Consider the following 13,295-nt stretch of genomic DNA (forward strand, 5'->3'; position numbering starts at 1 on the left):
AAAAAATAAAATAAAAATGGCAGGAGCCATACTCATTTACATTACCCATTTACATTACCAACTCTTTTTTTTTTGAAAGATAGTATGGAAGATCACAATTTGGAATCGGCTTTTCTATAATTATAGTTATGGATGAATTTAAGAGAGTAATACATGAGGGAATTCCATCTTGCCAAAAATTTGCAGTGAGTGTAGAACTAGAAATGGAAATACAGATAGGTCAGTGCAAGTATTCTTCTTATAAGACCAAATAACAAAACTCCCCTGTCTTAGAGCATGGTAAGGTTCTGAACTAGTTCACTGTTGGGATTTTGTAATGACTGCTGAGATCAGTGGATAGCTGAAAAAGATTCACATATTAAAATTGCCTGTCTAATTAGTTGTATTGTTGAATACAATTAAACCACAAAAAGCAAAAACCTAAAGAGAATTGTATAAACCAAATTTGGAATTGTAGTTGTTGTAAGTTTGATGATACACTAACTCTGTACACATTACAATTATGGCACTGACAGAGAAGGGGAAAAAAAAAATAAAAAAAATACTAAAAGCCTATATCTACTTTTCTCAAATGTGTTGATTCTTCCGGGTCACGCAACCCCCAAAACCTTGTCTGTTGTTGCACTACCAAAACTGAGGCACCACCTCTAATTTCGGTGGTGACGAGTATCTCTCCTATTGTACCAAGTTCTCCTTCCAACCTCCCTTTCCTAAGTTCAAACATTAACCTTGAACTCCCATGATTTCTCCCCACCATAACAAGTTCATAACCGCTATCCAATGTTTTAAGCACCGAAAGCAAGCCATTTGCATCGCTTACTGTTTGTTCTTTACAACAAACTCGCTCATTGCGGAAGGCATTTAGCCTAAATTTAGTCAAGGTTTCAGTATCAAGTGCTTTGCTTCTTTCTGTACCTTCCACAATCTGTGTTGAAGAAGAGAAAACAATCAGAGTGATATGAACTTTAGGATGTCCCGACATTCGTCCAGCATATGCTGCTGCTTCTCGATCGTCTGCTCCCCCAAGGAATAGCACAACCACACGATAAAGCGATGATTGTTTATGACTTGTTAGAAATGTCCTCGGATTCCCTTGGTCGACAAGAACACCAACAGAGCAAGGAGCCTTATCAAGAACATTCTCGTTAAGGTGCCTAAAAGCATAACATGATTCTACTTTTCCTGCAGTTGTAAATCGCTTGATAAAAGGAATTATAATTAAGGTTGATCTCTTTTCAAGAGCCAAGGAACATACATCGTTGTGCATTGTCGGGTAAGGGGAAATGCCTTTAAAGCAATGTACTATTACTTGGCCACTGTAATTCTGTTCAAGTTTTCTGAATGCATTGAATATCCTTTCAGATTGAGTTGGATATTGTGAAGACTTTTCGCGCGGAACGTAGGGAACAAGTAAGGAAGACGAGCGTCCCACAAGCTTAACAAGGTGAAGAACAACCAAATTAATAGGGCTCATCTCGGTGGGATTTGTGGCTGCAAGGAGGTCCAAACTCGGTGGGACATTGTCCTGTCTGTGAATGCAAACGAGTATTCTCAGTTCTTCATTCTTGGCATGGTGCATAATAGTCCTCCTTTTGTAAGCAAGGAACCGCTTTGAAGGATCATACAGGACTCTAACAAGAGGAGCAAGAATTACCATCACAAACACCACAGTTATGATCAAAATGCTGAAGCATTCTTCGTTCATCCTCTGTAAATCAATATATAATTACCTCTATTAGCAAAGCAGGTAAAAAAGAAAATCTACGGAGAAAAAAAAAAAATGGTGGTTGGTCTTACATTTTTCGACTTCCAGAAAAACAACATGGAAAGTTCAACAATCCCTTTGGTGTTCATGATAAGACCAAGAGAAAAAGCATCTCGTACCGGCATTCTACAGACGAGGGGTGGCACAATTGTTCCTATAATCTTCCAAAAAATAGCAACAAAAACAATCAACTCAATAATAGCCACAGTTTTTAAGTGCTGTATGGCAAAAACATCCATCCTTAATCCACACATGGTGAAAAAGATAGGCATGAGCAATACAGAAACGAAGCAATCAAGTCTCTCAACCAGAGCAGCTCCTAGAGGATGGCCATCTGGAATGACCAATCCCAATAGGAAAGATGCAGCAAAAGCATTTAGACCAATAACTTCACCAACAAACCCACATACCAGTACCACTATTATTATAGCAAAAATATATATCTCTTTCACAGGTTGACCTTCAGGTGTTTGTCTAACTGCCCACATTGCTGCTGGACGGACTCCAAAGAAAATGAATGCAAAAAGGAAACAAAGGGAGAAGAAAGATCCAACTGACGACCTTACAGACCTTTCTGTTGCTAAATATGTAAAATACTTGATAGTGACAATGCAAAAATGGCAGGCATCGGATACAACCGAAGAAGAAGATGCTATTCGTCCAATTTCCGAATTAAGGATGCTGAGCTCGTCCAGAAAACAAGCAACATTGGGGAAAGCTGTCATGGACTGTATTGTAACCACATATTGAAGAACACTGGAAAGATCAGGATCCAGTGAAAGACAACTCTTGAGGACAATCGCAAGTAATCCGGACATTGCATAAGGAAGGAGCACGGCTAAGCTTCCTATAGCCACTGGTTTCTTTCCTGATTTGAGAATAATGTTGGGGTCCATCTTCACCCCAATCAGAAAGATACAGAGCATGAAACCGAAAACCGATAAGGTCTCAAGGAAAGTTCTCCCTTTTGGTGGGAAAACTTTGGATGCAAATGTTGAGTCCCGCCCAAGAACCGAAGGACCTAAAACAATACCACCCTGGTGAACGTAAATCATCAAGAACACAATATATTAGATGTAAAAACTACATATTTTCTGTTTCTATATATATATATATATATATGAGATTGTATATGAAAGAGCAGTCATGACAAAGAAAGAACTTACAAGAATCTTTGGGACAATGGAAGGTTGGCCAAAAGGCTTGAGGAGCAAGGCGATGGAGCGTGAGAAAACGAAAATGAGGGAAAGCTGCAACAAGAACAATGGAAGAGAGAAGTCGAGAGGGTTGTCTCCATACCATAGTCCGCCGGAGTTGACCTGACCAAATCTATGGCAAATGTAGGAGTTCTCATCCACCACAAATGTCGGCCCATTGCCACCAAGTTTCTCCGAATCCTGTCTATGTTCCCCGACCCTCCTTGTTTCCATGCATGCAGCATGAGATAGAGAGAGAAAGAAAGAAAAAGAAAAAATAGTTTTTTATTTTTATTTTTTATTTTTTTGGTTAATGAAATTTGAGTAGTAGCACCGGAAAGAAACAGGACGATGAAGCATAATGCAAGGAAGCTTTGACATATTGACCATAGAAGAGAGAAATTGGCGGTAATAGTTCCACCTTATACGTTTAAAGCTTTGACCATTAATTTAAACTTCACAACGACATATTGGTCACTTGTTTCTCATCCATTCCATAAATGGACCATTCATTTTTTTTATTTTATTTTTTTTAATAATCGTTTTAGTTTTTTAATATAGAGGTGAATTCCATGCATTTGGGTAACCAATGTCAGATTCATTAAACCATGATATGGTAAGATAATGCATAAAAAGAAGTTGCTTCTTTTTTCTTGGTTCTGTATTCTGGAGTTAAAAAGTTTCATCAACACATTGATTTGTAATCAGCTTGGAATATTTTTGATTTGGAACTAAGAAGGGTATATATCTGTATCAAATCATTTTATTATCTGACTACTTCACAGACTAACCACCCCAAAGAAACCAAAATCCGGATAGCACTTTCAATTTAGGATTAGGAATTAGGATAAGTATACTACACGTAATCTTTGGCTTTTCTCTCCTTTCTGGGAATAATTGGGCGATTATTGTATTGTTAGGTGAAAGAGCACATTGCACATGACTACGTGGCACCATAACCAGATTGTTGTTTTTTGGTGAATTCTATAACCAGATTGTGACACCACATAAGATGTGCTGGCTACGTCGTACAACCGTTCCATTAAACACCTTATCCAAACCTAAACTCTATCCTGACAAAACTCATTATCAGATAAATACTCCAAAAGCAATCACAAACATACAAAACTTTTCTCCTTTATTTTATTTTATTTATCTTTTTTGGGTCATTTATAACAATTAGATAAACCAAAAATACGTATAGATTTTAGTCTTTAACTACCCTCAATCACCAAATTGTAAACAAATTCTATAAGATAGTCAATAGTCATCTCCGTTAACCAATGAAACCCAAACTGAACCATTGAGTTGCAGATGTTTTAATTATACAAACTCTTTATGATAAGAGTTCGGAGTCTCAAAATTCAATTAAAATTCATTATGAGTTTATTGAAAAATGAAGTGCAGTGCACTGCAGGTAATGGAAACTAAAACGAGCTAAACATGACTTTTAACTTTTAGCATAAATTTTCACCTTTACATTAGATCAAACATAATTCTACATATACAATTAGACATAAGAACTATATTAATCAAGAAAAAAATTATACGTACAATCTAATAAGACACATAACTAAAGCAAAGTTTCAAAGAACTAAAATGAAAGAAATGAAGGAATCAAATGTTTCATTAAATTTTCCTTCACTAAAATTTGAACAAATAAAAGAATGAGGAAACCCAAAAAAGCGAAAAAAGTATACAACTTTGTGTGACTACAAAGAATAAGCTATGCCTATGACGATTAAAATAAAAAAATAATAAAAATAAAAATAAAAAGAATTTGAATAAGGAATGTTGGAGATAATTCTACTGTTTAGTCCTGTTACCAGATCACCACCATTGATGTACAAGAACTCCACGCTCTCTAAGCGAAGTAAAAAGCTCCAAGCATTGCCCATACGTTTTCTGATACTTCATACTCCTCTGTCCCGGACAACATCTCTGCCATCGATTATAATGGCATTCAAGAAAAATCTCATCGATCAAACAGATGGCTCCAGTTTCAATCAACCTCGGAATCAAATGGAACTCAGTCCCTTCCACATCCATCTTCACCACCACAAAGTCTCTATCCGACACCGTTTTCTTCAACCATTCAGCGAAATCAAACCCCTGAATCTTATCCACGTCGCCCATATAACTCGCCGAAGAACTCGCCGGTTGAATCCTTCCCATTCCTCTGCCTTTCTCCATAGTTTTCTTGCTTGGGTCTCTCGTAATTTCGAAGAACAGAGTCTCATTTCTCACCCATGCAGCGAAAGGCAAAAGAACAATTCCTTTCTTGGTTTTATATTGTTCATGGAAAACTTTGTCCGCTTCGATTGCATAGATTTCGAAGGTCTTGTTCTGTTTTGGATACTGTTTTTTAAACCAGCTTCCAATGCTTGAACCATAACTACGAGCTCCAATGTCGATGTAAATATACCTCTGCTTGAAGCTAATATCCACCATTGAAGTTAAGTACTTTACGTTCTTTATGTTCCTTTTCAATGTTATCCATGGCTTCAATGGTTCTTGTTGGATAATCGGCTCGGCATTTCGGATTATTTCTGGTTTATAACCCGGAAACGAGCATTTGTCACCGGGGATTGATTTTCTACCCTTGAGGATGTCAATCTCTTTCTTCATTACGATTTCGCGAACCGTCGGGAAATCTATTCCGTCGATTTCGTGGGACCGAATCAATGTACAGCAGTTGAACAATTCAAGAAAAGAAATGAAGCTATACGAATCTTTAGCCACTGTGTGGACGATAAAGAACCCGCCCGGTTTCAAAGTCCGACCCACCTCGGATGCAAAATCCACGGGTCGACCCGATCGGTCTAGGCTGCCATTGCCGGCGAATACGAAATCGAAGGTGTTCGAATTAAATGGCAGGCGGTGAGATTCTCCGGTGACAATCAACGGCGGAGTGGCCTTCTTGGAAATTCCTACGGAGTCGACGACGCCGATCTCTTTCAGAGCGAACACGTCCTCGCCGGCGAGGGTATCGACGCAGAGGGCTTTCGAATCGGGAGAGAGAAAGCCCTCGGCGACGAAATCTTGGAAGATGGAGGAGTAGTAGTCCACTGTTCTGCGCCATTTCTTGGTCGTCCAGATATCTCGGAGTTGAGAATCGCCTCCGCCTGAGACAATGGAGAAGGGTCGGGTCCGTACGGTGGCGCCGCTGCGGAGCAGAATGTTATCGGGGAAAAAGCAGAAGTCTTCGAAGCCGCACGATCCACCGGCAAGTGTGACCAAGTATGCGAATCTAACGGCCAGGAGTAGGACACCAAAGGAAAGGAGACGCACGAGAATGTTTCTAAGGAGGTTGTTATTCATTGCGGGAAGCTCCATGATTACTTATTTTGTGGATTCAAAAAGAAAAAGAAAAAGAAAAAATTAAACAATTAAAGAATTAATAAAGAATTGAGAAGCAGAGTAGAAGAAACGAGAGAATACGCGGTACAAGGGAGTGAGAATAAGAGGGTATGATTTGCAAATAAACGGACACTCAGAGGGTAAAATCGGAAAGTAATAATATTTTGGACCTATGAGTTTCCCTGTTTCTAGAAACTAGGGTCGGAAGGAAGGAACTGTGGCCGTGTTGTCTTGCCTACGTGGCGGGGTGTTGTATCTCAAAGTTCTTGATGCTGATAAAGACATTTAGATATAGCCGTTATGTTGTTTCTTTTTTTGTGCTTTTTTCCTCTTTTTGTTTTTGGGTAGAATTATATAAAGGATGCAAAATTGGAGTTATATATATATATATATATATATACAGTACAAGTTATATTTTACTTTTTTTGAAAATTATCTTTTAAATTACAACGTGAAATATATCCAAGGATAATTAGCTCATGATTAAAATAATATTTGTCAAACACCATTAAAGAAATAATAATAATAATAATAAACTTGATATTATAAAGCCCACCTCTTAAATTAGTTTATCATAAGTTTTCGAATATACTGCCTTGGTTTTCAAATATACAGTAATAGTATTCATTGCAAAATAAAAAATATATATAGATATACATACGAGATATACCGTTAATATATATATTTTTTTAATGCCTTGTGATTATTTATTTATTTATGGTTTTTTACTATTATTATGTTTTTTTTAATGAAAAGTACAGTCATTCTACTAAATCAATTTAATGAGTTTAATTAAAACTTAATTGAAATCAAATTAAAAATTAATCATCAATGTTTTTCTAGCCACAAAAAGCAAGATATATGAAGATTTACTTGATTTATATATTTTGATAGAGTTAAAGAGGCATGAAGTTGCAAAAAAAGAATATGCGGATGAGGTAATTGATTAGATCTGAGTTGTTAAGAGTTTATTGTTTGCTAGCTAATCGATGTGAGTTGTTTGTTGCACACACGGGAGTCCATCCATTTGATTGGCTTATAAATTATAATATGCCAACTTAAGTACTAAGTTTTCTAAGAAAAATTTAATATTTGTCATTTAATTTATTCAAATACAATTTGAAAAAATTGACTATAAAACAATAAGACATAGTGGTCCAATAAATAATAACTTATTGTTCTCTTCTAGATTAAAAAATATCATTTATTATTTTAGTTTGTACTCCTAAAATGACGTAACAAGCTTTGCAAAGGATGCCATACAGCATTTTAAAATTATTTTCATGTCTCTACTTAATTCAAAAATCTAAGACGGTTATCGTGTATATGAAACTCATGGTGCTTAATATTTGGGTCATTGTATTTAAATAAATAACTTTCACTAATGCTTTTAGAAAAAGAAAAAAAAAAAAGTAATTAATCATCATCTGGGTGTCCCTTTCGGGTTACATGTAAATTTGGTATACTCATTTTAATTTTATAAGAAGATGAGAGTTTTGTAGAACGGTTTTATAAGATAGACCATAATTTGTATTTTTTCTGTATATCATAAACATTTTGTACGTATTGTTTTTTGACAGGCAAAGTAATTTTGGTCTCTCATTACGAAAAGAGGTACTCTTAACAACTTTCAACTTAAAAAAGAAAAAAGAAAAAGAGGAAGTACTTTTAATCAGAGTTAGATAAGGGGAGTGAAAACACAATTGTAAGAAAAAGATGAAAAACTAAAAACAAAAAGCAAACACTTTATTAGATGATACTATATGTTATTAGTTAAACAAATTAACTAAGAGATAATTAAAATGAAAATATAATAATAAAAAAGGGGATAAAATTAAGAGAGAAGAGCAGAAAAGAGAAGCAAGAGGCGTATTAGAAGTGAAAAGGGCGCACTAGGCATATTGGTTTTTGGTTGGTCGGTGGGTGGGTGGGTGAGCCACAGGCCACGAGGGTTTTCTATTTGCCGCCATACTCCTTTTTTAATGCACCGTGTTCGTTACGTAATTGTTGGTGTTTCATAAGTCTTATCCCACCCCCACCCCCCTCTTTTCTCTTTCCTTTTAATTTATCAGATACAATGAATGCCGACAAAGGATAATTCAGTCATTTTATGCTCTGGATAGAGATGGACCCACTTCGGTATCTAATCAAGCAGCAACCCAGAATGCTCCGAGCTCGGAATATATAATACAAGTTGACTTTGACCAACTTGCGAGGCAAGTAATCCGCAGCACCACATCTTTGACTCGTTCAATCCTTCATTTATTATCATTATTATTATTACTATTTATCGTTTATTAAAACTATACTTAACTATTATTACTGACGATGGAACATCAATCTAACATCAAACATGTGTATATCGGTCTCACTACCCCATTCCTTGTAAAGCCTTTTCAATGTGTTTGAAGTTTTTGTAACCGAAAATGAGAGTATATGACTGCCTTTTTGAGTTTTTTGAGTCCAAGCTTGAAGCATACTAACTTTTTAATAACCTTCTTTGGAAAGCCTTAAAGCTTCTTGTTAAATTTTCAGCCAAAAAAAAAAAAAAAAAAAAAAAAAGAAAGCAAAAAGAAGAAAGAGATGAATGTTCTTTTGGAATTTTGGTTGCCCCAAGAAACTACTAGAAACTTCTTTTTCCCTTTACTTTCACTAACCAACCGAAAATAATAATCACTATATGTGTGATACAAAAAAATTGATTTGAGGCTCTTCCTCTGTACCCAAGAAATGCCTCAAAACAATCAAAAAATAAGTTATGGAAACCCCCTTGTATACCATACAACATTTGAATATACAGAAACAAATCCCTGTAGAATAAAAGAGGAAAAACAAAAAAACAAAAAAAACATATACAACACCAAATAAAAGAAAAATGCAATAAATCAAATGAGAACCTGAGCTGCTTAATTTTGTTTTTCACCCTAATTCTTCCAAATACCTTCCCTGAAACCTTTCCAAGATTCTGCATCATATATGCAAATTTTTCAGCAAAGCAAAGATTCAAGAAAAACGTTGTCGTCCCTGGGTTCTTCTTTGGTTTTTGAATACCCATTGTCTGTGATTTGTGACTGGTTCATGTAGGAACTCATGGAGTTCCCAAAACCTGCAAACCCAAAACTCCCAGGGCTCTGAAGCATCTCCAAAGTGAAAGGTGCTTGGCCCTCTGAAGCTGGTAGCCTAAAATTCTGAAGAGGGTTACTAGCAGAATGGATGTTAGCATTCTGGTGAGCAACAGCCGAAGGCCTTATCGCCGCCGGAGCTGCATTGTTATTGTTGTTGTTTGGCAAAGACCTATTCACAGAATGGCTGCCACTGCCACGAGCTGCAGGAACATCATGGTTGTGTTTACCTTCATAGGTTGTAATCACGGCTCTAAGATCATGAGAAGCTCGCTCAACGTGCTTTCTCACTGGACAACCTGGACTTGTGCACTTATAGTAACTCCTGCAAGATTTTATACCACTTTCAGAATGGAGAAACTATTCCAAAAATGATTCACTAAATGAAGAAACTTTTTGTCTTTTGTGACCAGAAATAACACTTATCTAAAGGACAGGAGCATATATATATATATATATATATATATACATGTATGGATAGCAATATCCACTTTGTGAGGTATATTATAAATTTAGTGCTAGAATCAATAATGTGTTTCCCACGAAAAGCATATCCGAATAAACTAGAAGAATCAACTAGAAATGGAATCTGAGAAACAAGCATATATGAGAGTTTAATTTGATAGATAAAACTGTTTTAAAGTTATATAAAGTATATCTGAACATTTTTTTTTTTTTTTTTACCTTGGATTTGGATTTCCCTTGACTACTTTCTGGCCATATTTTCTCCACCTGTACCCATCATCGAGAATATCAATATCACTTGTCGTTTGAACTACGACTCTGGGTTCTCTCACTGTTCTACTACCAGGTGCAGAAATACCTTCATTTTCACCCTCCTTTTTCCTGGAAAATCATTGCAAAGACATAATTAGAGAGAACCCACCAAAGAATTTTGATGAAAAATGCCCCCACATATGAATATAACAAAAAACAAAAAGTCAATTATATACGAATTAATTAATCCAAATTACCATCTTTTGGCATCTGGTTCATCTTCATCAAAGTCATCTCCTCCTCCTGATTTGCTCTTCTGAGAGCTCTGCTCAAAATCATCATCCCCCATAGATATGGAAGAATTCTCTGGTGTAGCAGCAGAATCCGTCTGTCCATTACTCTGTGTGATGTAAGAGTGATGTGGGATTTCTGAGTTAGTTGGATTGGAAGCCTGAATTGCATGACAAGAAGATGATGAGGACCTTCTGGTAGACTGAGGCTTGGGATGGTTATGGCTACCTTTATAGACTATCTCAGTGATTTGACCATCCAAAGACCTCTCAACCTTCTTCTTAGTTGGGCAATTGGGGAATGTACACTTGTAATAACTTCTCGGATTTTCGCTTCCTTTCACTTGTTTTTGACCATATTTCCTCCAGTTATAGCCATCGTCTGATCTCTTGCTTAAGGTCTGAGTCTGCTGGGGATAATTGTTATATTCTGATTGAAAACCCCCGTTTGTCTGGACGCTATTCCGGATTGAACCACCTTCAGAAGAGAAACCCTGGACAGAACCGAATTCATTTTTAACCATAATTTTTCCTGAGGAAATATCTTCTTGCTTGGTGGGTTCCTGGAAACTATTCCATGCCTGTTGTTGTCCCTGAAGAGAAAACGAACAAAGTTAGTCAGATATGGTTAATTTACAAACCAAATCAAGATGGGAAAGTAAAAGGGAAATTTTGAGTCAATTGACTTACAGTTCGAATTGCGGTGTTGGAAGATTGAAACATAGATGATGATGTGCTTGTTCTTGTTTGAGGCCCTGTTTGGGCTTGGAAAGAGAAATCCGAGTAGTTTCTATCTTCCTGTTTCACACTCTGCTGGTTGTTCCCAGAATTGCTCTTCCAGTTGGCAGCCTGAGCTGCAAATGTTCCTGTAGTTGGAGATGGTAGAACCTGAACGGAAAACCAAATATCAAAAAAAGAAAAAAAAAAAAAAAACCATTAATCTCAATTGTAAACAGAACCCAAAAAAAGAAGAAGAACAAAACTCGATGAGACTTTAATCAAACAGATACAGAGAACCAAAAGCTTGTCACACTCAAAATTCCAAACTTTCCCTCGAAAATCAAAACCTTTCCCTGAAATTTTCTCAACCCAATAGAGTAATAAAACAGAAAAATCAAACACACATATGCATATATAAATATATACATATATATATACACTTACGCTAGAACTATTTAGAAGAACAGGGGAGTCAAGGAGTTCAGCTGGGCTTAACCCAGGAGGGATGGAAAAGTAGGATGAAGGAGAAACAAAAGGTGGAGAAATGGGAAGCGAAGGAGGTGGAAGAGACTTGAATTTGGGGACACCCCAACCAGTACGCTCCTCAACACGATCCGATAGTCCTCGGCGAGCGTTTTCAATGGTGGTGGGGTCGTTATCGGTGCCGGATGAGGCTAAGAGCTCAGAGAAAGAGGTTGTCATGAAAGGATTAGTAGAGAAAGTGAAGGTTGGATGAGAATTTGCAGAGGTGTCTAAGCTACCAGAAGAGGAGGCCATAAGAGAAAGAAAAAAAAAAAAAAAAAAAAAGATGAAAAAGAACAAAAAGAGTCCGGGATTAGAAAAAGAGAGAGAGCTCTAGATGCTGAAATATATGAATCGGAAATGAAAGGTGAAGTAGAAAAGTGAGGAAGGTGTGGAGAAGAAGAAGAAAGTCACGTATTGAACAAGGTTTCTTGGAGAGGGAGGAGGCTTCTCAGAAAGCTCTCATGTGTGGGAGGTTTGACCGTAGAAAATTTTTTGTCACTGTTTATTACAAGGAAAAAATTTTGTTTTTCCTTTTTTTTTTCTTTTTTTTTTTTTGGGTCAAAACTCGTGGGTTTGACTGATTGGCGGCCAACACTGAGATATTTTTCCTCCTTTTTTTTTTTTTTTGGGAGGGAAAAATACAAATGACTTTTTTTTTTCTTTTTTTTTTGGTTGCTTTTTTCTTTTTTTCCGACGACTTTGAAAGGCATGTTTGTCAAATAATTAGCCATCAATTAGGGAAGCGACGGCTAATATTTATTTTTACGTTATTGAACGTATTTTTATTTCGTTAATTTCTTATTATTATAATGACAAAAAATAAATATGATCCGGGTTTGAATTGGAGTTGAGACAGTTGCATGGTCCAAGTATTTTTATGACTCACAGGGGAACTTCTTAATTATTTTCTAATGTAATTAAGAGGTACATAACAGAACATTATAATAACTGAGAACCTTAACTACTTTTTATTTGCAATATGTATAATCTAAAATTTAAGAATTTAATTGTGTATGTTTGGTATAAATTTTACAACATATGCGAATATTGATATTATTTTTTTAACCTAAAATATGTATCTTGGAAATAAATGAGTTTTTGATCCAATAAAATCAGGTTACGTACAAAAATATTCATGACTATAGTTTACCTCTAACGATGTTGCATAAGCTACCAAAAGTGAGAAAAAAGTTTATTAATATATGTTCACCTATCAAAACTTTAAAAAACCATTAATCAATCTTATCATCCAATGTTAGTAATCTGCCGCACATTGAAAGACAGTTAATCAAATTTTTTTTTTTTTTTTTACTAATCAAAATATTCGTTTCTCTCGTAAGAAACTTTTTTCTTTTTGGATTTTGGATTTTGAAAAGTGGAATTAACAATCTTTTGGTACAAAATATGGGAGACATGAAATTAACATAAACAAATCTAAAATATGTATTTTGACTTTTGAGGTTCACATACAATAAAATATATTTTTAAAAGCTTATCTCACTATTAAAACAATAAAAAAATTAAGAAAAAAAAACAACTTTTTATTTTATTTTTTAAATATAAATCATATAGTAATTAATAATGACCACAGCTAAGCAGA

General features: G+C 35.7%; 3 protein-coding genes across 4 annotated transcripts; all 3 read right to left on the bottom strand.

The window, feature by feature from the left end:
• Window positions 1-342: 342 nt before the first annotated feature.
• LOC112490750 (cation/H(+) antiporter 15) lies at window positions 343-3,670 on the bottom strand. Of its 2 annotated transcripts, none has more exons than XM_025071226.3 (3): window positions 2,932-3,670; window positions 1,798-2,802; window positions 343-1,708 (listed from the first exon to the last, which is right to left on the bottom strand). In XM_025071226.3, exons 1-3 carry the CDS (start codon window positions 3,193-3,195, stop codon window positions 545-547), a joined length of 2,433 nt encoding a protein of 810 aa, XP_024926994.1. In that variant the 5' UTR covers window positions 3,196-3,670; the 3' UTR covers window positions 343-544. The 2 variants fall into 2 exon arrangements, with proteins under 2 accessions (XP_024926994.1, XP_024926995.1); XM_025071227.3 differs by having other exon boundaries at window positions 1,798-2,786; window positions 2,932-3,197.
• A 600-nt stretch (window positions 3,671-4,270) lies between these two features.
• Window positions 4,271-6,710, bottom strand: LOC107411635 (uncharacterized). Its single transcript, XM_048467939.2, has one exon. The coding sequence runs from the start codon at window positions 6,295-6,297 to the stop codon at window positions 4,792-4,794; it is 1,506 nt and encodes a 501-aa protein (XP_048323896.1). The 5' UTR covers window positions 6,298-6,710; the 3' UTR covers window positions 4,271-4,791.
• A 2,232-nt stretch (window positions 6,711-8,942) lies between these two features.
• LOC107411616 (WRKY transcription factor WRKY24) lies at window positions 8,943-12,161 on the bottom strand. The gene is made up of 5 exons (XM_048468426.2): window positions 11,615-12,161; window positions 11,141-11,338; window positions 10,418-11,043; window positions 10,128-10,289; window positions 8,943-9,768 (listed from the first exon to the last, which is right to left on the bottom strand). Exons 1-5 carry the CDS (start codon window positions 11,945-11,947, stop codon window positions 9,309-9,311), a joined length of 1,779 nt encoding a protein of 592 aa, XP_048324383.2. The 5' UTR covers window positions 11,948-12,161; the 3' UTR covers window positions 8,943-9,308.
• Between the last annotated feature and the right edge of the window lie 1,134 nt (window positions 12,162-13,295).

Source organism: Ziziphus jujuba, chromosome 10 (genome assembly GCF_031755915.1).
Source record: "Ziziphus jujuba cultivar Dongzao chromosome 10, ASM3175591v1".
Taxonomy (NCBI): domain Eukaryota; kingdom Viridiplantae; phylum Streptophyta; class Magnoliopsida; order Rosales; family Rhamnaceae; genus Ziziphus; species Ziziphus jujuba.

Coding starts and splice junctions, on each gene's coding strand:
- LOC107411616 (XM_048468426.2), bottom strand. CDS start 11,947: ATGGCCTCCTCTTCTGGTAGCTTAGACACCTCTGCAAATTCTCATCCA. Junction 10,290..10,417: donor GAACCAGATGCCAAAAGATG/GTAATTTGGATT, acceptor ATGATTTTCCAG/GAAAAAGGAGGGTGAAAATG. Junction 9,769..10,127: donor AAGGGAAATCCAAATCCAAG/GTAAAAAAAAAA, acceptor AAAATCTTGCAG/GAGTTACTATAAGTGCACAA.
- LOC112490750 (XM_025071226.3), bottom strand. CDS start 3,195: ATGGAAACAAGGAGGGTCGGGGAACATAGACAGGATTCGGAGAAACTT. Junction 2,803..2,931: donor CCATTGTCCCAAAGATTCTT/GTAAGTTCTTTC, acceptor TACGTTCACCAG/GGTGGTATTGTTTTAGGTCC. Junction 1,709..1,797: donor TTTTCTGGAAGTCGAAAAAT/GTAAGACCAACC, acceptor ATTGATTTACAG/AGGATGAACGAAGAATGCTT.
- LOC107411635 (XM_048467939.2), bottom strand. CDS start 6,297: ATGGAGCTTCCCGCAATGAATAACAACCTCCTTAGAAACATTCTCGTG.